Source organism: Camelina sativa, chromosome 8 (genome assembly GCF_000633955.1).
Source record: "Camelina sativa cultivar DH55 chromosome 8, Cs, whole genome shotgun sequence".
Taxonomy (NCBI): domain Eukaryota; kingdom Viridiplantae; phylum Streptophyta; class Magnoliopsida; order Brassicales; family Brassicaceae; genus Camelina; species Camelina sativa.
The window spans coordinates 24105371-24131667 of record NC_025692.1 but is presented as its reverse complement, the minus strand read 5'-3'; the positions used below and the strand labels follow the sequence as shown (position 1 = coordinate 24131667).

The following is a 26297-nucleotide window of genomic DNA, read 5'->3' as shown; positions in this document are numbered from 1 at the left end:
ATGTTTAATTAGTTCTTCTAATTATAGTTTGTAAGTGATTATATACATACATTTTCATTCGATAACAAACAAGAAAAATCAAAATTCTCTCTTTAAGTTTACATTGTTGTGTTGTTTTCCTTCTCTACAAACCTTTTTTTACAACTCTATCTGCTCAACTATACACAAAATTGCAAGTTCATTCTCACTATGATGAACCTTAAGGATTTTGTCTTTGAGTGGTGTTGTTTCTAAATTTTTCTAAATTTCTCTTTAAGTTTTATGAACCTTATGTATGTGTGTTGTTAAATGTAATCTTACTATAGAATAAGAAGAAACTGGTCATTTTGTGTTTGATTCTTAAGAGGTAGAATAGGTTATGAGACTTGGGAAATTGGCCAAATTTACTATCGTTTTTTTCTAGAAAAAAAAAAAAATTCAATCATGTGTGATGGCTACTCCAAATTTTCAATCACATGATATGATATTGATCACCATGGTTTGTGCTTTCGTTTTTTACTACTTAATACACGATATGATATTAACAGTAAAAATGTAATTGTTCATATCGCGAAAAGATAATCCGTGCAGTGCGCGGGTACTCATCTAGTATATATAAAAAAAGGGTGAGATACTATGTAATGAAAATGTAATCCCCTATATATTAAAAGAGAAGCATTTTTTAAGAAATGTTGATGTGTCGTCGCCAGAGAACTTTGTGCCCAATTTATTACTTGTCTTTAATATTCTATAATATTACATAAATTGTCATTACTATTCAATTTATTTATATACACAATATTTTGTTCCTATAAATTCTAAAATTGGTAAATATTATCTCCTACATGTTTTCGAAATTATTTTCAAAACCTATGTATTATAATATAATAAAAAATTATAACATGAGATGTAAAAAATATATATTTAAATCATATTTTCAAAAATATAAATAATATTCTTTCTTATTGTTTGAAATTTTTTAACTAAAAAAAATTGAAATTAATTTTGAATAATAGATATTGGAAAATCTTAAAAAACAATTTGACGGCATCTTAAATTTCTTTAAACTATAAAATATTTGAACTTATGCAAATCCTAATTTTTAGTTTTCCATATAGAAAATTTCTGATATATAAGACTATATATTAAAGATTCCTTAATTTCAAAATTAACATATTAAAAAATATAAAATCTAATATATTTTTAATATTATTTTTTAAATATTTCGAAGGATGGGTTTTTATAGATAAAAAAAATATTATACCCCTTATGGAGTATGACTACCGGGACGGGTTTGACCTTCTTAAGAATTTAGGTCATTCGTTTCGAGAAGTTTTAATATTTTTGATGGTTTTTATCCATTTCATAATTTTACAAGTTTTATACAATTCTGATTAGTCATTAATTCGGTAAACGTTAGATTCGGGTATGTTGTTTTAGTGAATCTTAATTTTATGCTGAAATATTTATTATTTCAAAAATCACAAACTGAATGAAACCAAAACTAATATAAGTTTGAACTGTAAATAGTTTAATAAATAGTTATATCTATAAATATAACTCTATATGTACATAATATATTACAAACCTTATAATAAACATAGTTTTTGAAATCAATCACCCACGTACTTATACATTAGTGTACTTAGTTATGTTATAAAAGTGTTTTCTACAGAACGGAGTCAGATATATATTTAATACATAAATAAATACGAAGTTGCAGTCTCTAAATAATTAGATAAAAGTGACGTCAAGAAAGAGAAAGTAGATATATACATGTATATATATATATATATATATCTTTTTTTAATTTGATATCTATCATTTAGTGTATGTGTGGGTGAAACCGTAACATCTTTCTTTCCATCAAAAAAAGAAAAGAAACAACAAAAAAAAGACATGTGGATAAGAGTGTCTATAGTCTTTTTTTTTTTTTGTTTGGTTTAAAAGTGTCTATAGTCTATGCACTACATAAAATGCTCCTTTTTCAATCCTTGTGTATAAATTCCTTTCATACTGTACGCAACTAAAACCCTAGGGATTTGGAGTATATATATACTGTAAATAGGGGGATATCATTCCTTGCTCAGCCTCGGTCATATATTATTCACTTTTAGTTTTTTTTTTTTGTTTTTATATAACGAGAGAAACCAAATTATAAGTGTTCTTATCATCTACGTACTTGACCAAAGAAACTAGCTCGATCTGTCTAAACACAACGACTTTATCAAGCTTATCGGTTTCTCTGTGTAAGATTTGTATCACCTCAATTCTATTATTTCAATTTGAATCACCTCAATTCTATTATTTCACTGTCAAGTTTAATTAGTAATCTGCCAATAACATTATTATTTTCCATATTAAAGTTTTTTTTCATGCTTCCTAAAACCTACAAACATTTCGAAAATTTAACAAATTGTGATTACAATATTATTGTTTCTTCTGTTTTTGTTTTCAGATCCATAAAGTATAATTATATAATCAATTATGGACATGAGATTGAACCCTTCGAGAGAGGACATGATCAGATTTAAACAAGAAGTTGAAGATCGTAACCAACCGAGTTCTTTGTCCTTGTCGAGGCAACGATGGAACAATCCGAGGATCGTACGAGTCTCGAGAACATTCGGAGGCAAAGACCGACACAGTAAAGTGTTTACAGTTCGTGGTGTCCGAGACAGGAGGATAAGGTTGTCGGTGATGACAGCAATCCAGGTTTACGACCTTCAAGAACGACTAGGGCTGAGTCAGCCTAGCAAAGTCATTGATTGGCTATTAGAAGCTGCCAAAAACGACGTCGATTTGCTTCCTCCTTTGCAATTCCCACCTGGGTTTCATCAAGTAATTAACCCTAATCTCAGTGGCTTAGGAGAATCTTTTCCTGGGGTCTTCGAAAGTTTCGATCTTGGAGGCTGCTCCAACAGAGAAAACTTGGATCTTGAAAAGATGAAATGGGTTAAATTCGATCAAGACAGTAATCTTGATCATGGGTTCGACATCGATCATCATCACAATGTCTCGAATTCAATCCAAAGCAACAAGGTTTATTTCCCTACTACTACTACTACTACTACTTCGGCGAGTAGCTCTTATCACTACAACCTTGGGCATCTCCAACAGTATCTATTGGACCAATCTGGTAATGTTACTGTCGCCTTTTCCAATACTAGTAACCTCAATCCGCCGGCTGTGGAAACTGTGAGTTCTCTCTTTCCAAGGTACCCTTCGTTTATCGGTGGTGGTCAACTTCAACTCTTTAGCGAAAACTCGAACTCGTCCAACCAAACGGATCGTGTGGAGTAATTTCAGCCCTTGTCTAGACTCTTTCATAAGCTGATGATTTGTAGTCATGGATGGCATTTATTACTACATATACATAGATACATTTTTACTATGGTTTAATGGTTATTTGTTGGATTCAGTAGTCGTCACATGCGTGTATGTAAAACAAATATATATATATATATATATATATATTCATGCTACGATAGAATTGGTATAATATCTATTTTAATACAATTAGTTTCGTACTTTTGATAATATTTGGAATATATACATACACTGTTGGATTATTTGAATGCTAATTATATTTCTTGTAGCGAAAATGAATATAAGTTAGAGATATGTTTGTTTGTAGTGCCTATAACACATTGGCTTCATTGCATGCCAAACCCTAGCTTGTTCACATGTCTACAACCACATGCATGTGTATATATAAGATATATATGAATATGATACATCATATATATATGTTAATCAAATTGGAAATCCTTAATCAACGCATATAATTTAGGGTGTCATGAGTACCTTAGCATATAAATAAAATCCAATCGAACCAATATATTTTAATCGTGTTTTCTTACAAGTTAACATATATATACAATATTCTCTGAAACCAAATCTGCCGGCGGAAAGGTCTCTTCCAAGGATTTACGACAGTCAAAATGTACTAAGTATCTTCACAAGTAAATAATTTGCTGGAGTATATGACTTTATTTTTTGGTTGTAAGTCTTGGGATTGGAGAATGAGAGAAGGACAATGAGAAGAAGACGAGGCAGTGAAGACAGCAACTGAATTTGCAGTCAAGTCAAGCACTGATCCCTATATATCTTCTTTTTTTAACTAATTGCTCTTTCTTCTTTTCTCTTTGTCTCCTCTTTCTCTTTTCCATTTAATTTTCTCTCACACATAAAAAACCATGGTACATATGTGACATTATAAACTTTCCTTTGGATTCTTCTTTGCGTTTTTNTTTTTTTTTTTTTTTTTTTTTTTTTTTTTTTTTTTTTTTTTTTTGTTTTTCCGACAACGAGCTAGTAAAATGATTGACTATTGAAGTTTGCTACTAATTCGCCGGAATTAATTAGCTTCGGCTGCTGTATATGCACTGTATGCCAATAATTCGAAGCAGTTGGTCATGATTAATCAAATAAACATTATCACATTATCAATAATCACATGAACAATAAATCAGATTAGTTATTAATGGATGATGTTAATTAGGTCAATAAAATAGATCATCGACGCATTTGTATCTGAGCAATTGTTTATATAGCTGCGTATTATTAATTCTTCCGGTTTCCGTTGTTAAGTTGTTTTCAAGTCTTGTGATCAAGTGATGATCTACAAATTAAATGTGTATTAATTATATAAAGGAAAATGCCTTGGATTGTTTTCTTGGGCATGCTTGAGCGACTACAATACCTTACCTTTTGTTTTTCTTGTAGAATCTTATGTCAAATTATATAAATGGTCCATGTATGTGACTACAAACTTTGTTTTCCTCACCGGCATGCTTCAAACTCTAAGTTCAAACTTATAAGAGGAGCAAGATATATAGAAAAATGTAGGTTTGTGTAAAGAACAAAAGATCAAATAAGAATAACTCTCTTATTATTAGCTCTAGAAAATCTCTCAAAACTAAAGCTCTCTCACAATTGTTCTCTCTCAAACTCTTAATCTCTATATGTTAATGTCATAGCTCGACATACATATATATAACAAAACAGTCCTAGTCCTACTAGGAAAACACCAAATAGAGTTTGATCCTTATCCATTCACTAATCATAACTTGATTAGGAATGCTCTGCCTTTTCCTTCTTTAAGTTCTTCTCAAGCTTAAACCAACATTCTCCCCTTTAAGCTTGACTTCACTCTTCACAACTCTAACTCCAATAAGGTCTCTCATTTCTTCGAACTTAATCCTTCCAAGAGCTTTAGTCAATATGTCAGCTTTCTGCTCGCTTCCTGGAACATGTTCTACCTCGATCAATCCACTCTCGACACATTCTCTTATAAAATGGAACCGCCTATGTATATGTTTACTGCGACCATGAAACACAGGATTCTTTGTTAATGCAATTGCAGACTGATTGTCGAGACGTATTGTCACCTTTTCACATGGAGCTCCGGTAACTTCACTAAGCAGTTCTTGTAACCAAATGGCCTGTTTTGTCGCCTCTGTTCCAGCCATAAATTCAGCCTCACAAGAAGATAAAGCTATGACTTCTTGCTTTTGTGAACACCAAGTTATCGGACTTTCTCCTAAGTAAAATATATGTCCAGAAGTGCTTTTGCCATCATCTGGATCGACATTGTGACTACTGTCACTATATCCTATCAGCTTCGGTATCTTTGTTCTCCCAAATGTTAAACCGTGTTCTGTAGTTCCCTTTAAGTACCTCAAACATTGTTTCATAGCTGCTCCATGAGATTCTCTAGGACTCTGCATATATCTACTTAGAACTCCAACACAAAAGGATAAATCAGGTCGCGTATGGAGCAAGTAGCGAAGACATCCCACGTTTTTCCTGTATATTGTTGCATCAATCTCTTTCTCATTCTCTGCTTTAGACAACTTTAGTCCAACCTCCATCGGTGTATGTACCAGATTGCAGTCTCGCATCCCTGCTTCTTCAAGAATCTTTTGAGCATAACGAGTTTGATTCAAGGTTATGCCTCCTTGATGTTGTAGTACCTCGATTCCCAAGTAATATGTTAGCATGCCTAAATCACTCATTTCAAACTTTGATGACATCTCCCTCTTGAATTCGTTAATAATCTTCAAATTTGTGCCTGTCACAAATAAATCATCAACATACACACCAATGACTAGCAAGTGCTCACCAACTTCTTTGCGATATACAGATGGTTCCTTCGAACACTTAACAAATCTTAAGCCCAGCAAAATTGTGTTCAACTTGTTGTTCCATGCTCTAGGTGCTTGACGCAAGCCATAAAGCGCTTTGTTTAACTTGTATACCTTCTCTTCACTTCCAGTCTTTAGAAAACCTTCTGGCTGTGAAACATAAACTGTTTCTTTGAGCTCACCATGCAAAAAGGCTGTTTTAACATCAAGATGATGTATCTCCCATCCATATGCTGCTGCAAGATCAATAAGCAATCTAATTGTTTCAATTCTTGCCATTGGAGCAAAAACCTCCTCAAAGTCAACTCCATATTGTTGCACATATCCCTTTGCAACAAGTCTAGCTTTGTGCTTGTTGATACTTCCATCTGAGTTTCTCTTGAGTTTAAACACCCATTTAAGCCCGATTGGTTTTGCTCCTATAGGCAAATCAACAAGATCCCATGTTTTCAATCTCTCAATCGAACCAATGCTTCTTTGCAAGCGTGTATCCATTCTTTTGAGTCCTTTGCTTCTTGAAAGTTTCTTTATTCATTGTTCAATACTAAAAGTAGCATTTCTCCTTCTTCTTCAGCTAGCAGAACGTAATCCTCGAGATATTTTGGAGCATGTCTTTCTCTCTGGGATCTTTTTAACATAACGGGAGATAATCTTTCAGGTGTCCAATTATTCTCGTTTTGTTCGTCCATCTCTTCACTGTCAACTCTGTCTTCACTAATCTCTGATACTCCTCTGTTTTCACCAACTTGTTCTATCTCTGATTCCTGAACATCCTCTTGAAGTCCGTTATTTCCAAACCCATCAATCATAATCTTAAAGCTTTCATTATTATTTCTTATAGTATCGACACCATTCCAGTCCCATCCTTTTGTTTCATCAAAAATAACATCCCTACTAACACTGATCTTCTTTGTGAGAGGGTCAAACAATCGATAGGCCTTCGATCCAGGTTCTGTTCCTAGGTGAACAAGGATGCGACTTCTGTCATCAAGCTTCCTAAGATGTGGTGAATCAACCTTTGCATAACCGATGCATCCGAAGACACGAATGTGATCAACATTTGGCTTCTTCCCTCTAAACAGTTCATACGGTGTTTGATCCTTAAGAGACCGTGTTGCTACTCTGTTTAAGACATAGGTTGAATGTCTTACAGCCTCTCCCCACATGTAGTTAGGCATGTACATGTGTTTCAAAATACTTCTTGCCATCTCCATTAGTGTTCTGTTTCTCCTTTCAACTACACCGTTTTGCTGTGGTGTATAAGGTGCTGTGAGATGTCTTTGAATGCCATTCTCCTCACAAAAACTTCTAAACTCATTTGATAAAAACTCTCCCCCTCTATTTGTTCTCAAAGTTTGTATTTTGCTCTCTGTCTCCTTTTCTATCATTGCTTTGAACCTTTTAAATTTCCCAAAAGCTTCTCCTTTCTCGTGTAACAGGATCGTCCACATGTATCGGGAGAAGTCGTCTATAAGGACAAAAACATATCGTTTTCCAGCACTCGTACTTGGTGTAATGGGACCACAGAGGTCACCGTGTATAAGCTCAAGCTTCTTCGTTGCTCGATATGATGTTGCCTGCGGAAAAGCTCGTCTCGTTTGTTTACCAAGCAAACACGAACTACAGAGTTCTTTTTCAAGTGTAAACCTTGGGGCTCCATGAACAATCTTCTTCTCAATCATAGTATTCAATGTTTCAAAGTTCACATGACCCATCCGTGCATGCCACTTTCCTGCATCACTTATTTCTGTTAAGTAGAGGCATGTATTATCTTTCAATCCCATTCGAACCTTGTAAAGTCTGTTTGGTGATCTCTCTGCTTTCACAAGAAGTTTTCCTTCACGATCTCTCATAGTTAAGTGTCCGTTCCTTAATCGAATGTCACATCCAGCTTCTGTTGCCTGACCAAGACTGACTATATTACTTTTCAATCCCGGAATATAGTAGACATCAATCATCTTTCTTGGCTTTCCATTCAGATCAACAAAGGCTATCATGCCTTTTCCTTTAATATCAATACGAGAGTCATCTCCAAATCTAACTTTTCCTGTGACTGTCAAATCGAGTGTGTCAAAGTACCTTCTATCTCCAGTCATGTGGTTGCTAGCCCCATTGTCAAGATACCAAATATTGTCTCCTCCTGTGTTTGTTTCGAATTGACTAGGTACACATCGTTTTTCATTCAGGAATACAACCTCATGTAGCATAAGTTCATCTGCAGTTTCCGTATCCTTCTCCACTTCTTGAGTTTCCTGCAATTTCAACAAACGATCTGGACAACTGCTTGCATAATGCCCCACCTTGTCACATCTGAAACATGTAACCTGCGAGGGATCTCTTCCTCCATTACGTCCACGTCCTCTTCCTCGATAGGAGAACCTTCCTCCTCTGCCTCTTCCTCTGTAGCTTCCGTTGTACTCATGTTGATGTTGATTAGAGTAGCTTGCTTGCGTATCAACATTAGAGACAGTATTAGCATACATTAGCTTGTTCTGTTCTTCTTGTGGTTCTTCATCTTCGAATATTCTTTCTTCGTAGGCTTTAAGTCGGCCCACAATTTCTACAAAGCTTGTTGTGTTTAAGTCTAGTACTTGCTCTAAAGATGCTACAATATGAATGTATTTCTTTCGAGGAAGAGTTTTAAGAAACTTCTTGACTAGCTTGGATTCTTCGATTATTGTTCCTAGTGCAGTTGATTTTGAGGAGAGTTCGGATATTCTCCCAGAGAACTCATCAATACTCTCTGTATCTTTCATCTTCAGTCGATCAAAATCAGTCATCAGTGTTTGTAGTCTAGCCTCACGAACTCTCTCAGCTCCTACATGTATGTTTTTGATTGCTAACCATATCTTTTTAGCTGTATCGAGCTCTCCTACCTGCAAGATGAGTGCCTCTGGGATAGATTGAAACAGTGATGCAATAGCCATGTCATTCTTTTCTTCATCTATAGTTTCTGCATCAATTGTCTCCCAAACTTTGTTGACCCTGAGCACAAATTTCATCTTTAGTGCCCAAACTGTATAGTTTGTGTTTGTTAGCATCAGACATGTGATGGAGGAAGATCCTCCTCCCTCTGTTGGTTTTGTGATCACAATAGCACTTTCTCCTTCGGTCATTGTTTAGCTCTGATACCAAATATAGAAAAATGCAGGTTGCAAGTTTGTGTAAAGAACAAAAGATCAAATAAGAATAACTCTCTTATTATTAGCTCTAGAAAATCTCTCAAAACTAAAGCTCTCTCACAATTGTTCTCTCTCAAACTCTTAATCTCTATATGTTAATGTCATAGCTCGACATACATATATATAACAAAACAGTCGTAGTCCTACTAGGAAAACACCAAATAGAGTTTGATCCTTATCCATTCACTAATCATAACTTGATTAGGAATGCTCTGCCTTTTCTTTTTTTAAGTTCTTCTCAAGCTTAAACCAACAAGATATATATTATAGAGAAAAAAAAGAAAAGTCGCACGTTACTTTCATTTTCACAATTCCTCACTTACTTAGGCATGCAGGTTCTTTTTTTTTTGTTCTCCCTTTAATTTTTGTTTTCCCTCCTATATATCCAATTCCAACCTACCTATCTTCTCGTTCCATTTTACCTTAACTTGTAAACTAGTATATTCTACCTTATATTTTTTTTTAAGGAAACAAAAATAAATATATTTGCTATGAAAAAAAAAATACATTTATAATTGATGCGATTATATACCATCGGGGGGCCTGCCTTCAGTATTTGAGCTGGCTAGGCTAGTCTAAAGACCGAATCGTACGTGTTCCACCATAAACCAAAGGAATCTTGTGTCAACTTATAAATAAGTTCCATTTTTAATCTAAAAAAACAAACACAAGAAAATAATCCAGATTATACTTATTAGTTTTTTTATTATTGTTTTCTTTTTTCGTTCTAATGTACAATGTTTAAGGTATGAGATCGGATTAAAAAAAAAAAAAATTAGCATCTCGGACGCGCGGGATGTTTCATGACAGGATGTCGAAACACGTGTAAATCTTATACATAAAAAAAATTAATTAAGAAAAGGACAATACTTAATTTATCAAATTATTATATTCATAAAAAAAATAAAAATGGAGGTGCGGGGAATCGAACCCCGTGCCTCTCGCATGCGAAGCGAGCGCTCTACCATATGAGCTACACCCCCGTTTTGTTTATTACTGTCGCCTACATTTTGTTGACTACTAAAATTAATTAAAGAATATCCGCCGTCGATTCGAATGGGATATTCCGAATCGACTGCTCACATTCCTTAGGTGTAATGGTCGTCAGTGCACATGCGTCGCATATAATATCTATTCTTTAGTAACGTCAAAATGACGTAACTACCCTTTTCCTTTTTTTGTTTCATTACTAATTTACTTATTTCTTTCCGTCCGGGCACCGAAAGGAAGGAAAGTTGTCTTTAGCTGGACAAGGACGGCATGTCGGGAAATTTCATTTTTTTTACGCTACCAAAACCGAACCGGTCTAGATTTTGTTACGGTTTAACTGTCTGTAAATCGTATTCGATTCTCGGTTTTAGTTAGGTAAACCAATCGGTTTGGACGAATTAAAAACCCTAGATTTACTACTACTAATTTCTCTCTCTTTTTCTCTCAAATTCACATCATCGTGAGTGCTTGAGCCACAGATCCGTTTCTCCTCTTTACTTTTCGTCTCTCGAATCTTGTCTTCACACTCAGTTCTTCGGAAGATCAGACATAGTCGCTAAGCCACGTTGTCTTCTTATCGCTTTCTCACCATCCCAAGTCGTGGTTCTTCTTCGTTCTTGGTGTGAATCGAAACCATAGTCTCTTCTATCCGTAACGATGAACGATCTTCTTAAGGTGAGATTTTTTATTTATGCAACTGTGTATTGTGTGTTTTTTTTTTGTTGCTCCTTCTATATAAAATTTAGGGTTGATCATATAATGTGGATATTGGTTTCCAAAATTGGTAGTTCTTGATGTTTTCATCATCTTACATTGCTCATTGGATAAATTATGAATGCCTTCCACTGATTGTTAATTTTTCTATTGAAATTCGTATGGGTTTTTGAGTTTGACCAATCTTAGTTTCAATTCGAGCAAGAATCTGATAAACTTTGCGAGGAGCTGGGACTTGTAATGATTCTATGTATTCATTGAAATCTAGATTTAGCTATAATGGGGTTATATATGTCTTTTTTTTTTTAATTTGTAGGGTTCGTTTGAGCTTCCCAGAGGTCAATCTTCTAGAGAAGGGGATGCTGAACTAGGAGAACAACAAGGTGGAGATCAAGGTTTAGAAGATTTCTTCAAAAAGGTATTCTTTATATATATTATATATACGAGTGCTGCTATATTACTCTACCAAATTGCTTTAGCTAAGTGGTTTCATCTTTGTCTTCTTAGGTTCAAGATATTGACAAACAGTATGATAAGCTAGATAAGCTTCTAAAGAAACTTCAGGTACATATACCAATGACGTTTCTTACCTTTCACTTATTTCTCTCTGCTATGATTATTGGCTTTCACTTAATATATTATGTTTCTGTGGCTTGTCAGTTGCTCTGTGTTATTTTTTTATGCTAAGTCATATGTCTCAGTTTTGACTGTTCAATTTTACTGACGAGTTTGCTGTTGTTTAACCCTATAGGCTGCCCATGAAGAGTCAAAGGCTGTGACCAAGGCTCCTGCCATGAAGGGTATATTTGTTTATTTTCTGTACATCTTTTTGTCAATGCATATTACTCGGGAACTTGGAGATTATAAAGGGTTGTTGCTCTAGCAGATTTAAATTCTTTGATGTTAATAATTAACCATACATACATGTCTGAGAGAATTGGAGTTAGACAGTTTATACTTCTCAAAAGACAGAAAAAAAAAAAATCGTAGACGACAACGGATGGATGCTAACTTAGATGAACTTCTAGCAGCCACAGTTCTTGGCTTCATGTGCTTGAAACTTAAGCGTTTGGGTTGGTGTTAATGGTGGACCATAAACTTAACATATAGTTTTTGTGTGTTGCTCCTTATGTAATGGACAGCAATAAAGAAGAAGATGGAAAAGGACGTTGATGAAGTTGGAAGTATTGCCCGTTTCATAAAAGGGAAACTCGAGGAGTTGGACAGAGAGGTAGGGTCACTGGCTCTTTTATCTTCTACTTTTACAACTGTTGAATTTATATGTTTGAATTTTGATTCTCATTCAAATGTTGTAGAACTTGGCAAATAGACAAAAACCTGGATGTGGGAAAGGATCTGGTGTGGATCGATCAAGAACAGCAACTACACTGTAAGCATTCTTCTTTTTCAATAAGATAAAGAAGAAGTTGAGCTGTTATTCATTTAAATGTAGTAGAACTTGGCAAACGGATGCTGTGAATATTCTTTGGTATGACCTTTTATATGCTTTCATTCTCTGCAACAGTTCCTTAACGAAGAAGTTGAAAGACAAGATGGCTGAGTTTCAGGTAGGAAGAAAAATATAACTTTTCAAAATTATATGGAAACTGTTATTTTTAAACTGACATGCGACTTGTTCTAGGTTCTACGAGCGAATATTCAACAAGAGTATCGTGATGTTGTCGATAGGCGTATCTATACAGGTATGTGCGTTGGTGTTATCTGATTGCATTTGTTATTCCCTTCTACGTTTCTTCTCACTTTTTATTTTTGTGTGTTTTGCCTTGAATTAGTAACTGGGGAGCGGGCAGATGAAGATGTAAGTAAAGTAGCCTCTTGATTTCATTATGGTCTCAGAAGTTTGAACAAAACTCATGCTTTACCGTTTCTTGTTTTCAGACTATTGATGAAATGATTGAAACTGGAAACAGCGAACAGATCTTCCAGAAAGCGATTCAGGAGCAAGGAAGAGGACAGGTTCGAGCATTTCCATTTAATTGAGAAGCAAGTGCTTTAGACATGTCGACACATTATTATATCTCATATGTATAGCAATAATCCAAACATTTAATCTTTCCCAGGTAATGGACACCTTGGCGGAAATCCAAGAACGTCATGATGCTGTCAGAGACTTGGAAAAGAAACTTCTTGACTTACAACAAGTATGTTGGATTCTTCACAATCTCTTATACCTAGTTTGATGCAATCTGTTGATCAAACTCTTTTTGTTTGGCTTAGAACTCAAATTGTATGGAGTCATTCGCGTAAAGACAGATCTAACAGGATCCCTTTTTCTGCAGATTTTCTTGGATATGGCGGTTTTGGTTGATGCACAAGGAGAAATGCTTGACAACATAGAGTCTCAGGTAATTTGGTATTTATGACTGCTGTTGATATGAAAATTAGAAGGTTTCAAAATTACAGTGTATATAGTCCTTTTAAGTTGATACATGAAGGCAGTGCAATAAGTAAATAATGATGAATGATACTTTTTGGCAAATCTAGGTGTCAAGTGCAGTAGATCACGTGCAATCAGGAAACACGGCTCTCCAAAGAGCAAAGAGCTTACAGAAGAACTCAAGGAAGTGGATGTGTATTGCTATTATCATCCTCCTTATTGTGGTTGCAGTGATCGTTGTTGGTGTTCTCAAGCCTTGGAAAAATAAGAGTGCTTGAGGAAATCCAGAGAATGTACAAAGAAAAAAAGCAAATTATATCAATCCTTTTCACGGCTTCGAGTGAGAGAGTGTTTTGTTTATGATGTGTGTTATTTTTTTACCAGGAAACAAAAAAACAACAAAATTCTATATTCTTTTAACTGGGATCAAACAAACCAATTTTCTCTTTTCATTGTGCAATTTCACGTGGATTAAAGGAAGTCCATAATTGATTATTTCTGTTTTTTTATGTTTTGTGTGTTTGCATTTACAAAAAAGGTAATCCAAAGCATTCCATCTTTCAGAAGTTTTGGCCGTTCTCTTCCCATTCTTGAAAGGATAGAAAGCATAATCTTGTGAATAGTCTTCATTTTCTTTCGTTGAGATCAAGCTTGAATTAGAGCTAGAAACGGAATGGCCTCCTTTACTTGGTTGATTCATTCTTTAGCTTTTTTTTTTTAATCCCGTTTCAGAGAAAATGTACTTTATAGAACCCAATGGATTGCTGTATGTTTTGGGAAGAACATTCCTTTATCAATTAAACTCAGTCTCAAGAGTCATTCCTTCATCTCCTTCGTTCAAACCTTGAAGCAGCTTTGCTCAGACATCTCATCATCATGTACTGTCCCCTGTTTTTGCTGGGAAGTTGCTATTTGTATACTATTCTAAATGGGGCACCTTTTACTAACCACAAACTTTTCACCTAACTCATTAACACGTTCAAACCATCCTTTGGAACTAAAAGCTAAATACTTTTACCGAGGACATTCGGTGCTGACAAACACAAGCTGACTTGAGGAAACCATCGGAATTTTACTAGACTTAGAAGGATATAATTCCATTAATTCGATTTGTCATTAGAAAGAAAGAAGAGAAATATAAAAAGCCACAAACATAGTTCATCAATTATTTATTTTGGGGGCTTTACAAGCGCCCAAAATACACAAGTTTTAAAAGAAACTTTTGAGTAAAACCATAACAGAGTTTAAAAACCACCACGGAGACGAAGGACCAAGTGAAGGGTCGACTCCTTCTGGATGTTGTAGTCAGCCAATGTGCGACCATCCTCAAGCTGCTTTCCAGCGAAGATGAGACGCTGCTGGTCCGGAGGGATTCCTTCCTTGTCCTGGATCTTAGCCTTCACATTGTCAATGGTGTCGGAGCTCTCAACCTCCAGTGTGATGGTCTTCCCGGTCAGAGTCTTGACGAAAATCTGCATACCACCACGAAGCCTTAGCACCAAGTGAAGGGTCGACTCCTTCTGAATGTTGTAGTCAGCCAATGTGCGACCATCCTCAAGCTGCTTTCCAGCGAAGATGAGACGTTGCTGGTCCGGAGGGATACCTTCCTTATCCTGGATTTTAGCCTTCACGTTATCAATGGTGTCGGAGCTCTCAACCTCCAGTGTGATGGTCTTGCCTGTGAGAGTCTTGACGAAAATCTGCATACCTCCACGGAGACGCAAGACCAAGTGAAGTGTAGACTCCTTCTGAATGTTGTAGTCAGCCAAAGTCCTGCCATCTTCAAGTTGCTTTCCGGCGAAGATTAACCTCTGCTGGTCTGGTGGAATACCCTCCTTGTCTTGGATTTTAGCTTTGACATTGTCGATGGTGTCAGAGCTCTCCACCTCCAAAGTGATAGTCTTTCCCGTCAAAGTCTTGACAAAAATCTGCATACCACCACGGAGCCTGAGAACAAGATGAAGGGTCGACTCCTTCTGGATGTTGTAATCAGCCAAAGTCCTGCCATCTTCAAGCTGCTTACCGGCGAAGATCAACCTCTGCTGGTCTGGTGGGATACCCTCTTTATCCTGGATCTTGGCCTTAACGTTGTCGATGGTGTCAGAGCTCTCCACCTCCAAAGTAATGGTCTTTCCGGTCAACGTCTTAACGAAGATTTGCATACCACCACGAAGCCTGAGGACCAAATGAAGAGTGGATTCCTTCTGGATATTGTAGTCAGCCAAGGTACGGCCATCTTCTAGCTGCTTACCGGCGAAGATAAGCCTTTGCTGATCCGGAGGGATACCTTCCTTGTCCTGGATCTTGGCTTTGACGTTGTCGATTGTGTCAGAGCTTTCCACCTCGAGGGTGATTGTCTTTCCGGTGAGAGTCTTAACAAAGATTTGCATCTGTAATTCACAAACAGAGAGATTGATAAATACCCAGATCAAATCCAAAACAAAATCAAATTCGATCAAGAAACTAATTATCAAACCTAGGGTAGAACTAACACGTTATCAATCGATTACAAAACTCAAATTTCTTTGAGAAAAATCAAACCAAATTCAAAGTCGATCTGCGAAAAAAAAAACACGAACCCTAATCGAGGATTAACACAAGAGAGATCTATCGGTGAAACTCAAAACAAATCAAATTCAAAACAAAATCAAATCCAAAACAAAATAAAATTCGATCAAGAAACATAGGGTAGAACTAACACGTTATCAATCGATTACAAAACTCAAATTTCTTTGAGAAAAATCAAATCAAATTCAAAGATAAAGTAATTCGATCCGCGAAAAAAACAAAACACGAACCCTAATCGAGGATTAACACAAAAGAGATCTATCGGTGAAACCAAATACAAAAAAATAGAGACTCTATCGCGATCGGAAGAAGAAACAAGTAAATCGTATTAGAGGTCAGAAATTTACCTTGAACACGATTGAGAGATTTGATTGATGATTATTAGGTTTTAGGAATTGGAAAGCTGAATTGTGAAAGAGATAAAGAGGTCGTCGGGTGTTATATAGAGTTTATATCAAAGAGGATGAGGCGGTGAAGCATTAGCCAACCAAAACTAGACACGTATGTATTATGACGTGCATTGGGCGGTTGTTTACACGCAACTTCTAGAATAAGGGCCAACTTATAGTCCACGGGCCAATGAATATGACGGCCCAAAGAAAACGATAAACAAATTGTAAATACTAAATTTCACTTCATTTAAACTGAAAATCAAACCAAAAATCCCAAGAAAGAACAAGCACAATTAGGTTAAACCCTCAGCCGAAAGCAATTTAAATATATACTATTTTGAAATAAGAATGAGAGAAAACCCATGTTTTAGAAATCGCTAGGCGCTAGTCGGGCGGTCGGTGTGGGCCTAGCGCCTAATGAGAAAATCGGAGATTAAAAGGGGATTAATCGGGGACTAGTTTTAGGGTTATTTTATTAAATTAATAATAAACTATAAATATATAGTATTAATTATATGAATAATTCTGTTTATGTTAAAATATATATATATATATATATATAATAAAATATAAAACTATAGTATTGTCTTTAAAATTACGGTAAACACATAAAACATAATTTTAAAAGAAAATTAAATGATTTTTATTTAAAAAAATTTGTTCATTAGTTATTGTAAAACATCATAAAATCTTAATTTAAATGTCTAAATAACAAAGATATATATATATATATATTTGATTTATATTTGGCTCCAAAAATAATCGGTATATACAAAACTAAACGGAAAGTAATCGGAGTAGACAAGTTATAATCAAATTAAACGGGCATAATTATATAATCGATGCTAGGAGGGGATTAGTCATTAATTGAAGCGGAGAGGGTGGGTTTAGCGATTTTGCGAGGCATAATCGGTGCTAGGCGGGGATTTTTAAAACAGGGAGAAAACTAAACAAACCATACAACAACACTAGTAAAAGTAAATCATGAGCGGTAAAGGCTTCGATGACGACGATCAAATCCTACCTGAATTAATAACGCTCGCATTAGGGTGGACTAATTCTCTAATCTACGTGGTAACGATGCACTTGCTCATTGTCACCGTCGAGACTTGCTTGTTCTGGCCTTTACTACCAAATTACCCCCACGTTTGAGGAGATAGTGTTATCGGGATGGTGATTTTTCAATAGATTACTGGCGTGATAGGGTATGCTTCCGTGTCGCATCCTTTCATAGCCGTGTTAGGACGCGTGAGCCACTTGTTCGGTAATATTGCAATCCTCATGCTTTTGGTCCACACCGTTTCTCACCAAGTCCTTCTATGGATTGCAATACCTTCTTCTTTGTGGCTCGGTTCCGTTTTGCTCTTCTCGTTTGTTCATTCAGTTTGTAAAGTAAACTCATCCCCACCTCACCAGTTTCTTTTACGTTAGTTTCTTTCTTTTTGTTTGTTAATTTCTTTGAGATTTTCATCAAAGCTTCTCTAGCTAGTTGAAGCATTCTGGTTTCCCACCAGAAGTAAAACCACCTTTTTATATCATTGCTACGCCTAAGCAAACTCCTTAAGGAAAGAGAGTATCCAAAACGTTCAAAAAGCTGCTTAATGGAAAATTCTGATACAAAAATAAATAATCAAATTGATGAAACAAATTAATCCGAAAGTTAGTTAGTTAATTATAACCGTTTCTGATTCTCACTTTCACCCTATACATATATATATATATAAGCCGCCTCATGCATCTCATCAGATCTCTTAACTAATCTTTTAACTTTCAAGAAGAAAAAGAAACAAAGAAATGGCTAGTGAAAGATCTGAGAAGCTCCATAACTTGACTCTGGCGATTATTATGCTGGCCATGGGATACGACCAGGTGGCGTTTTCGATGGGAACAAAAGTGACTTGGTTCCAACCCCATTACTTCGGCCTCTGCTCTGTCGCTTACGTTCTCTTCGTGATCGTCGCTGAATTCGAGGACGACGTGGTGGTCAAACGTTTCGCCGATTGGATCAGCCACATGCTTGGATTATCTGCTCTAGCATGCCTTGTAGCAATTGTGTCCGTGGAGTTCGCAATCGGATTGGCTTCTTCTACCGCTCTCGTTAGTTTCTGGTATCTCGTGAAATACCTTAAGAGCCACGAAACCTTAAACCCTTCATCCCTAGATTCAAGCTGCAGCTCAGAGAAGTTAAATCTTGTCATCTTGGCGGCTCTTGGAGGAGCCATGGTGTCCAGATTGGATTAGCCATGGGATCACTTGAGAAAACTAGTCTTTCCCCGGTTTACTTTGGAGTCTCCTCTGTTTCGTATGTCTTCTTCCGAGTCACTGAAGTGCTGGAAGAGAACATCACCATCAAATCAGTCTCTGGTCATATGAGCCGTTCTGCAGGAATACTCAGTCTGGTTTGCTTCGTGGGATTGGTTTCTAAAGAATTTGCCTTAGGTATCTTCGTCTCTACGTTATTGTTAGTCTTGAGGTACATTTGCAAGATTTGGTGCGCTAATCCAACTGCTCAAGATTTGGCCGCGGAAGTTCAGTCTCTACGTTATTGTTAGTCTCTCGGTACATCTGACGATCTCCCTTAATCCGCCGGCGCTGAAATTGTATAAAACAGAGTCCAAGATTCCGATGTAAATACCTTCTTCCGGTCATATTAGCATAAACCCATTTTTGTGATACAAACTCCTTATTGTATTATAGTGAACACGATAGCCTAAAGAGAACCCATAACAAACAAACAATGATGGTTTTATTAAATTTGCATCTTAACCCTTTTGTTTTAACTTTACTGATCCGACTACGACTCAAACCGATTCTAAAGACTGCAAGCAAGTCTAGTGGTTTCAGTTGTTTGGCCAGATTGCCATCTCAGAGTAACCATCTTCGGTAGCACAAGCCCTGAACATACCAGTAGTGTTAAACGGCATTGTGACTTCACCTCTGGCAGAGACAGCAACGAGTCCACAGCTTCCTCTGGGAACGGATTGGTCAACAACATAAGCCGCTGCCTCGGTCAAAGACAAGCCTTTATACTCCATGAGTGCAGCCACGTCTCTAGCAACGGTTCCACGGATGATCTCTTCTCCTTTACCTGTGGCTGAGACGGCACAAAGGTGGTTAGCGTAAGTTCCTGCGCCAATGACTGGCGTATCCCCAATTCTGCCAACCATCTTGTTGACATAACCACCAGTTGATGTAGCCGAAGCTAGATTCCCGGCACTGTCTACGGCTACACATCCGACTGTTCCAATTTGGCTGTCGCCACAATTTTCAAGTTCTTTCGGAGGAGTAGGGGCCGTGTAGTCCAACTGTTTTAAAGGAATTTAAAGTTTTGTTTAGTATCTCACACGAAAAGGTCATTTACATGAAGACAAGCCTCAGGAACATAGTTTCTAAGAGAATAAACATAGTAACCTGGACTCGATTGAATTCTTTGGCCTGCTTCAGCCTTGCAATGTTTTCAGGAGTTATGAAATGGCTAGAATCGACCGTCTCAACTCCCTAGAAAACCAAGTTCAGAGAAAGCTTTACAATGGACTAGAGTTTAACTATCAAAACAAGTCAAATGGCTATATGTACACTGACTGACATGAGCTCTAGCGAAAGCTTCAGCAGCATCGAATGCAAGGTATATATGAGGAGTTTTCTCCATGACGAGGCGAGCTAAAGAGATGGGATTAACGACAGTGGTAAGGCCAGAGACAGCTCCACATCTTTTGGTTTTACCTTCCATTATGGAAGCTTCCATTTCAACAGTGCCTTGAGTAGTTAAGACAGAACCTTTACCCGCATTGAAGTCTGGGTGGTTTTCAAGTTCACGAACCTTTAACATTGCCAGAGAAGTGTATAAGACTCACTAGTCATAATCACTAGAGAGACAGTATTTTAGAAATCTACAAATTTAATTTCGTCTCCGAATTCTCAGTTTCCTCATAGACTATAGTAAAAATTATCAAACACATGGATCCAACCAGCTGCCATATGCCATATGCCAAAAATATAAATAGATATATATATATATATATATCGAGAAAGAGAGGCGCGTACGACGAGTTCGGCGACGTCCAAGGGAGGCTCGCCGGATTTGAGGGCGGAGACGCCAAGATCGAGGCAGTGACGGAGGGCGGTCTCACGAGGGATACGTCGCTCGTCGGGGAGATCGATCGGGATGTCTCCAGCTCCGCCGTGTAGCGCTATCGCCCACCCCACCATCGTTGGCTCACTTTCCCAAACTTGTTGAAGGCTTTTTTTTTTTTTTTTTAATTTCAAGTTAACAAAAGGTCCACTCACTACTACCTACCTACTAGATTCTTTCAGATGTTAAGTAAAATGAATTCATATAATAATACTGTGGGAAACATTATTTATTAATAAGTAAATTACACTGAATTGTATTATGAACAAACCAAAAAAAATTAAAGAATGACGCGAGTTTTTGTCCTCGTGTTGTTGTTAAACTAGTCACTAAATCTTTTGCAGTTAGCAGTTTGCCTATCAAAACTATTTAATTAGCTACTGTAAAGTGTAAACTCCGATCCGGCCACATGACTGTTTCACATAACTCTCATGACGATTCATCTTGGTCTCCAAAATATGATTTCTCCGATTCCAAAACTCCCTAAACACAATATTATTGTATAACAAGGATCAGGCTTTGTGTTCATAAGTTTTGGTAATATATATATAGAAAAGAGTGAGAAAGAAACCAAAATAGTTTTTTTGTTACCTGTATGATCAGGATGGCTGCTTCCTTATGTATGAGCTCATTGTACCCTTGGCAACCATAATTCTGAACGCAACTCGGGCAACCAGTTTCAGCTGAGCAGCGGCAAGACTTTAAGAGATCAAGAGCCGCTTCTAGAAGCTCCGTGAACATTGGACGGATCTACAGAGCCGGAGATGTTGAAGAATTAGTTATCATCCAAAATTAATAAATAAATCTTTGAGATTTTTTGCTTTCACAATTTACCTTGGCGGAGATGCCAGTTCCTCCACGATGACGATCATATAGTAAGATTCTTGATGGGAAATAGCGTTGCTCTTGCGGATTTGGACATTCTGGAGCTAAGTCCGAATAGTTGCAACGCACAAATAGTGGAACAACGTGGAGAAGAGCGTGACAAGCGGCATGTAAACCAGCACGGAATGACAACTTATTCCCCTCCACTTCTGATTTTACTGACTCAGGGACTTGAATCCAAACAGCCTGTTTATTATCCATAAACCAGACTTAAAAATCACAGCGTAAACAGATAGACTGTAAGAGTGTGTGTGTGTGTGAGGCTTCAGGTTAAAGACAAACCTGTGACTGGTAAGAGTAACTTGGGAGTGAAAGCTCAACATCATCAATTACTTCATCGTTTTTTCTTCGGATACGAAGAAATCCAAACCACTTTGTTGTCACTCTACATGCATTACTTTGTGCTGTTGTCCTATTAAGTTGGTTCTTAAGAGCCTTTAATACGTAAGCCTGAAACATGAACTTAGTAATGAATTTTGCGCCAAGATTCAGAACTATCAAACAAGAAACACCAAAGTTTATACTTACAGTTTTACCACCAGTTACATGGATATCAGTGTAATCCCGAGTCCTGGTGTAGTAATCCACGTCTGCTAATTCACACAAAGCTATCTTTTCTTTTGTATCCAGACTCGTGACCAGATAGGTCCTTCCTTGGTTCATATAAACAGCTCCTTCATATACTTGGAAAAAGGCTTTGCTTTCCTCGATTTCATCGAGAAGATCTTCACTTTTTTTTTCAATGACTCTGTATCTTACCGTCTCTATGGCCCGGATAGAGACTTTCTTCGTAGGCTTTTTCTGAGAAAATGTTAACCAGCAAAGGAATTGATTTAGAGCAAGGAAACAAGGTTTTGGGTTGTATGTTTCAAAGTAACTGCTCGGATATATACCTCTCGGCCAATATAGGTCCATATTCTAGAAGAAGAATCACGGGATGGATCAAAACTCAAGTATCCTTTGTTCCTGAGTGACCCAAGAGCGTCGGTTATGCCACAACCAAAGTGTTGTTCATCATACTGCAAGCTCAACGGATGCTCAAGAGCAGCACAAGCCAAATGCTGCACAAGGACCTACAAGAAGAAAAGTATCAAAGCAAGTCAGTATAATCTCAGCTAGAGTTAATTGACACAAGAATCCAAACAGTATACTACTAACCTGCTCATTTTGAGAATCAATAACGCAGCACTCGATTGGGCTACGAAAGAGTTTGTTCGGGAACTTCATGAAGTATTGGTCAAGCGGACCAGCAAAGGCAACATATACGGCAAGAGAAGGCCGTTGTCGTCTTCCAGATCGCCCGGCTTGCTGCCAAAGACTGAAACTCAAAAGTTATCAGTTGCACATTATGGAATTTAAGTTCTAAAAGAGAAAATAAAAAGAACCAATCAAACTGATTTACCTGGCAATACTGCCGGGAAAACCTAAATGAAGAGTTACATCGATGTGACCAACATCAATCCCCAACTCAAGTGCGTTTGTTGCAGCAATACCACAAAGCTTTCCACCAAATAAATCGCTCTCTATTTTCCTCCGGTCCTGCAAAATATTGATCTGGTAAACGCAATTCATCTACAAACAACACCAAAGAACAGACACATAAAAATAGAAAATGTACCTCAGCAATGTAGCCTCCACGATATGAGGATATGGCTTCAACCAAATGAGGGGCAGTCTTTTCTAGAATTTCACGTCTGCGGCATATTTAATGGATGTCAAACTCCATCAATCAAATACTCTAGTGTGAATTGTTTTACTATCAGCGGTAAACAAGAGGACTTACGTCAAACATAAAACAAGTTCACAGAGTTTGCGAGATGGACAAAAAGCAATGCAACGTAGGCCATGTTGAACCATCTCTGCGAAGAGGTGTGAAACTTCAGAAGCTGGGCTGTAAAGAAATGAAATGATATTTAATGTTAGCTATAGATGAAAATACATATTGATTTCTTGTTAGCAAGGCCAATGACTCAAAAATTACCTTGATGGTGTATCGGCAGCAGCTCCATATGGTTTACCTGCAGCAGCTTCACTACTGCTCACGAATTTCGAACTTTCTTCAGGTTTCTGTGATACAATAGATTAAGGAAACATTGAGGAAATAAAGTTTTAGAATTGGTTACAAAAAAAAAAAATCAAGGAAACTGAATTATACACTTGTTGGAAGAACTGATGGATTCCACAGGACAAAAAGCTTTTCAGAGGAAGGACTTCCATCATTTTCTATCAGCTCGAGCTCAGATAGGTTTGCAAGCTCCTACACCAATAGCAAATCACGTTTTGATCCAGTATGATAGATTTGGAGAGGCGAATATTTTATACAGATAATTGTTAATGTAGGCCTACCATGCAATGTTGTCGAGGATTAGCAGAAGTTGCAGTGCAAAATATGAAAGAAGGATTGGCACCATAAACTGAAAAGTAAGATATGTTTGATCAATTCAAAGTCTAAATGGACGAAATTCGTAATGAAAGCTATATTGGTTTAACCATGGGATCAGTATTGCACCATGAGAGCACAGGCGGCGAAGTCTTCTCAATATAAGGGCTGTGTGGCAGCCAAATGGTCCCTTGTAAGTATGGGCTTCATCGATCACAACATACCTGAAATAATCAACTTAGAACTTAAATCATTAATGATTTCTCTAAACCAGTTCATGTCTTGCAATGCTTCCATTGAAATTAGTCAAACTTAAAATAAGAGGAGATATATAGGAAGATGTGTTACCTAAGGTTAGATAAAATCCGTCTAAATTGTCCATGGAGAGGCATAATTGACATATGTAACATATCGGGATTTGTGATCAGCTACATGCATAAATTCCAATAATGTTAGACTTGTTAGTTAGAGAACTATGTCTTCGGAATTCAGATGAAACTGAGTGAATGAATCACTAATCTATTGGGGAAAAAATGACAATAAGACATTACCAGTCTAGCATTACTCCTCAGCCTTGTTCTATCCTTATAAGGAGTGTCACCATCGTACACTCCCATGTTTATGCTTTCTTCGTATCCTTTTATCAAATCAGACAATGCTCTTAATTGATCCTGAGCTAAGGCCTAATCAAACAAACAGAGAGTCTCTTTCTATTATAGCAGTTTTAAGAAGTTTTAAGATCTCTTAAGCATAAAAAAAACTCAAAAGAAAAGAGACAAGATGAGTAACCTTGGTCGGAAATAAGTACAAGGCACAAGAATCTGTATCTTTGCACAATTCCTCAAAGACTGGCACATTATAGCAGAGAGATTTTCCACTGGAAGTCATAGTTGCAACCACAACATTCTTCCCAGACAAGGCTGCTGAAATTGCTTCAGCCTGATGGCTGTAAAATTTATTGAGTCCAATTCGTTTCAAGGCAGACTTGGTGGTTTCTGAGAGCTCATCTAACATTTCGACGCAGGCAGCTTTTCTAGCATTGATAACTTCAACATGAACAACCTGTCCTTTAGATCCAATACCATTCCTGAGATGTTCGACCATCTCCGATGGTTGCAGTGAATTTGTGTCATGCCACAAAAACTGGGGTTTACGAGAACCAGAGAAAGAAGTGGCTTTTCCAGCCTCTCTAGCTTTGTTTCCACCAAAAGCTCTACCTTCGCTGGCAAATTTAAGCATGTCCTCCAAGGAAATAGCTACTCCACACTCACCTCTATTCTTTACCAGTAGTGATTTGATTGACTCCCACAATTCAGACTTAAAGGAACTCTCCCGTTTTTTCATGGCACTAAAGACCTTTGCAAGTGGAGTTTTCTTACGAGCTGGTTTTACATCTCTCTCCGGATAATCAGCTATAACTATAGCATTCTCATGGCTCACAGCTTCAAAGTCATCAGTGATAACCTTTACAACCTACAAGAACCATTGCGAACAACCATTGCGGTTACATATAAGTAACATTTAGTCATAAAATAAGTAAGTATACTTGAAAAAAAGATATAGAAAAATCACCTTGGGGCAAATAACTGAGAGATTCTTAACGTCTTGTATACCAACACGAACTCCAGACATTGCTAACCGGAAAAGAGATTCCTTCAAGCGGGTTATATACAACTTCTCTCCCATTGATTGAATAAGAGACGAAAAAAGATTCAGAAACGCGAATGTCTCCATAGACAACTTCACCCAATCTGGACAAGAACACAAAGAGCTAGTTCTTGTATCCCATGACATCAAGCACTTTGTAGAACTTGGAGATGTCAAGCAATTCCTAGACTTCAAAACCCCAGCAAGCTTCTCTCTGTTCTGACCCTTAAATGCATCATTACAATCAGACTCCAAAACACCATCAAAGAACCCATATGGACACGCTTCTTGATCCCTTTTTCGTTTCTCCCCAACACAATGGTTCTCAGCTGCTTTACCCTTTTCATCTTTCAAGGTTGAATATTTTGGAATCCTCTCAGAAGAACTCAATGAGGGTTTTAGTAAATCGGGCTTTGGAGTCTGCGGATGTTCCTTCTTAACATAAGGAACCAAACTCACGAACTCACCGTCATTGTTAACAACAGCAGCAACTCTACTCTTCAGACTCAATTTATTTTGCTACAAAAGATAAAAATTCTAAATTGTAAAAGATACAAAAGAGCATGAATATTTCCCAAGAAGGGTTTGATAAGGAGGAAACAAAAAAACGAAACTTGTAATCATAGGCATTACCTTGAAACACAGATGGAAATTGGGAAAAAAAGAAGCGGGAGGGAAAGAGGATTTTAGGGCAATCTTAAGGTCATGAATTGTCCCGTCGGAGGAAACGTGAACGGTCGTCGATTCGCCGGTAATGCTTCTGACAGAGATCGCAACAGTGTCTCCGCTGCTGCTTCGTCTCTCGCTCGCCATTACCGAACTTTTACTTTTTTCCTTCCTTCCATTAACAAAGAAAAGAAGTTTTATATTTGTGAGACTTT

General features: G+C 37.1%; 5 protein-coding genes, 1 non-coding gene and 1 pseudogene across 6 annotated transcripts; 3 read left to right on the top strand and 4 right to left on the bottom strand.

Moving 5' to 3' along the window:
- On the top strand, positions 2077-3411 carry LOC104708290 (transcription factor TCP17-like). Its single transcript, XM_010424837.2, has 2 exons — positions 2077-2228; positions 2438-3411. Exon 2 carries the CDS (start codon positions 2467-2469, stop codon positions 3280-3282), a length of 816 nt encoding a protein of 271 aa, XP_010423139.1. The 5' UTR covers positions 2077-2228; positions 2438-2466; the 3' UTR covers positions 3283-3411.
- On the bottom strand, positions 10221-10293 carry TRNAA-CGC. Its single transcript has one exon. It is a non-coding gene; the product is annotated as a tRNA-Ala (tRNA).
- LOC104708289 (syntaxin-132) lies at positions 10731-13907 on the top strand. The gene is made up of 13 exons (XM_010424836.1): positions 10731-10975; positions 11331-11432; positions 11522-11578; positions 11766-11814; positions 12157-12245; positions 12331-12404; positions 12540-12582; positions 12657-12717; positions 12808-12833; positions 12914-12991; positions 13096-13176; positions 13315-13380; positions 13520-13907. Exons 1-13 carry the CDS (start codon positions 10958-10960, stop codon positions 13688-13690), a joined length of 915 nt encoding a protein of 304 aa, XP_010423138.1. The 5' UTR covers positions 10731-10957; the 3' UTR covers positions 13691-13907.
- LOC104708288 (polyubiquitin) lies at positions 14497-16433 on the bottom strand. The gene is made up of 2 exons (XM_010424835.2): positions 16328-16433; positions 14497-15802 (listed from the first exon to the last, which is right to left on the bottom strand). Exon 2 carries the CDS (start codon positions 15800-15802, stop codon positions 14657-14659), a length of 1146 nt encoding a protein of 381 aa, XP_010423137.1. The 5' UTR covers positions 16328-16433; the 3' UTR covers positions 14497-14656.
- Positions 17357-18947, top strand: LOC104708285 (annotated as a pseudogene).
- Positions 19086-20667, bottom strand: LOC104708286 (isoaspartyl peptidase/L-asparaginase 1). Its single transcript, XM_010424834.2, has 4 exons — positions 20417-20667; positions 19959-20192; positions 19784-19870; positions 19086-19677 (listed from the first exon to the last, which is right to left on the bottom strand). The coding sequence occupies exons 1-4, from the start codon at positions 20579-20581 to the stop codon at positions 19213-19215; spliced, it is 951 nt and encodes a 316-aa protein (XP_010423136.1). The 5' UTR covers positions 20582-20667; the 3' UTR covers positions 19086-19212.
- LOC104708284 (uncharacterized ATP-dependent helicase YprA-like) lies at positions 20726-26250 on the bottom strand. Its single transcript, XM_010424833.2, has 19 exons — positions 26050-26250; positions 25342-25935; positions 24559-25242; positions 24321-24452; positions 24118-24197; positions 23899-23993; positions 23736-23803; positions 23545-23646; positions 23371-23456; positions 23173-23280; positions 23008-23083; positions 22792-22928; positions 22548-22707; positions 22283-22462; positions 21918-22190; positions 21672-21839; positions 21339-21575; positions 21096-21254; positions 20726-20987 (listed from the first exon to the last, which is right to left on the bottom strand). The coding sequence occupies exons 1-19, from the start codon at positions 26227-26229 to the stop codon at positions 20934-20936; spliced, it is 3573 nt and encodes a 1190-aa protein (XP_010423135.1). The 5' UTR covers positions 26230-26250; the 3' UTR covers positions 20726-20933.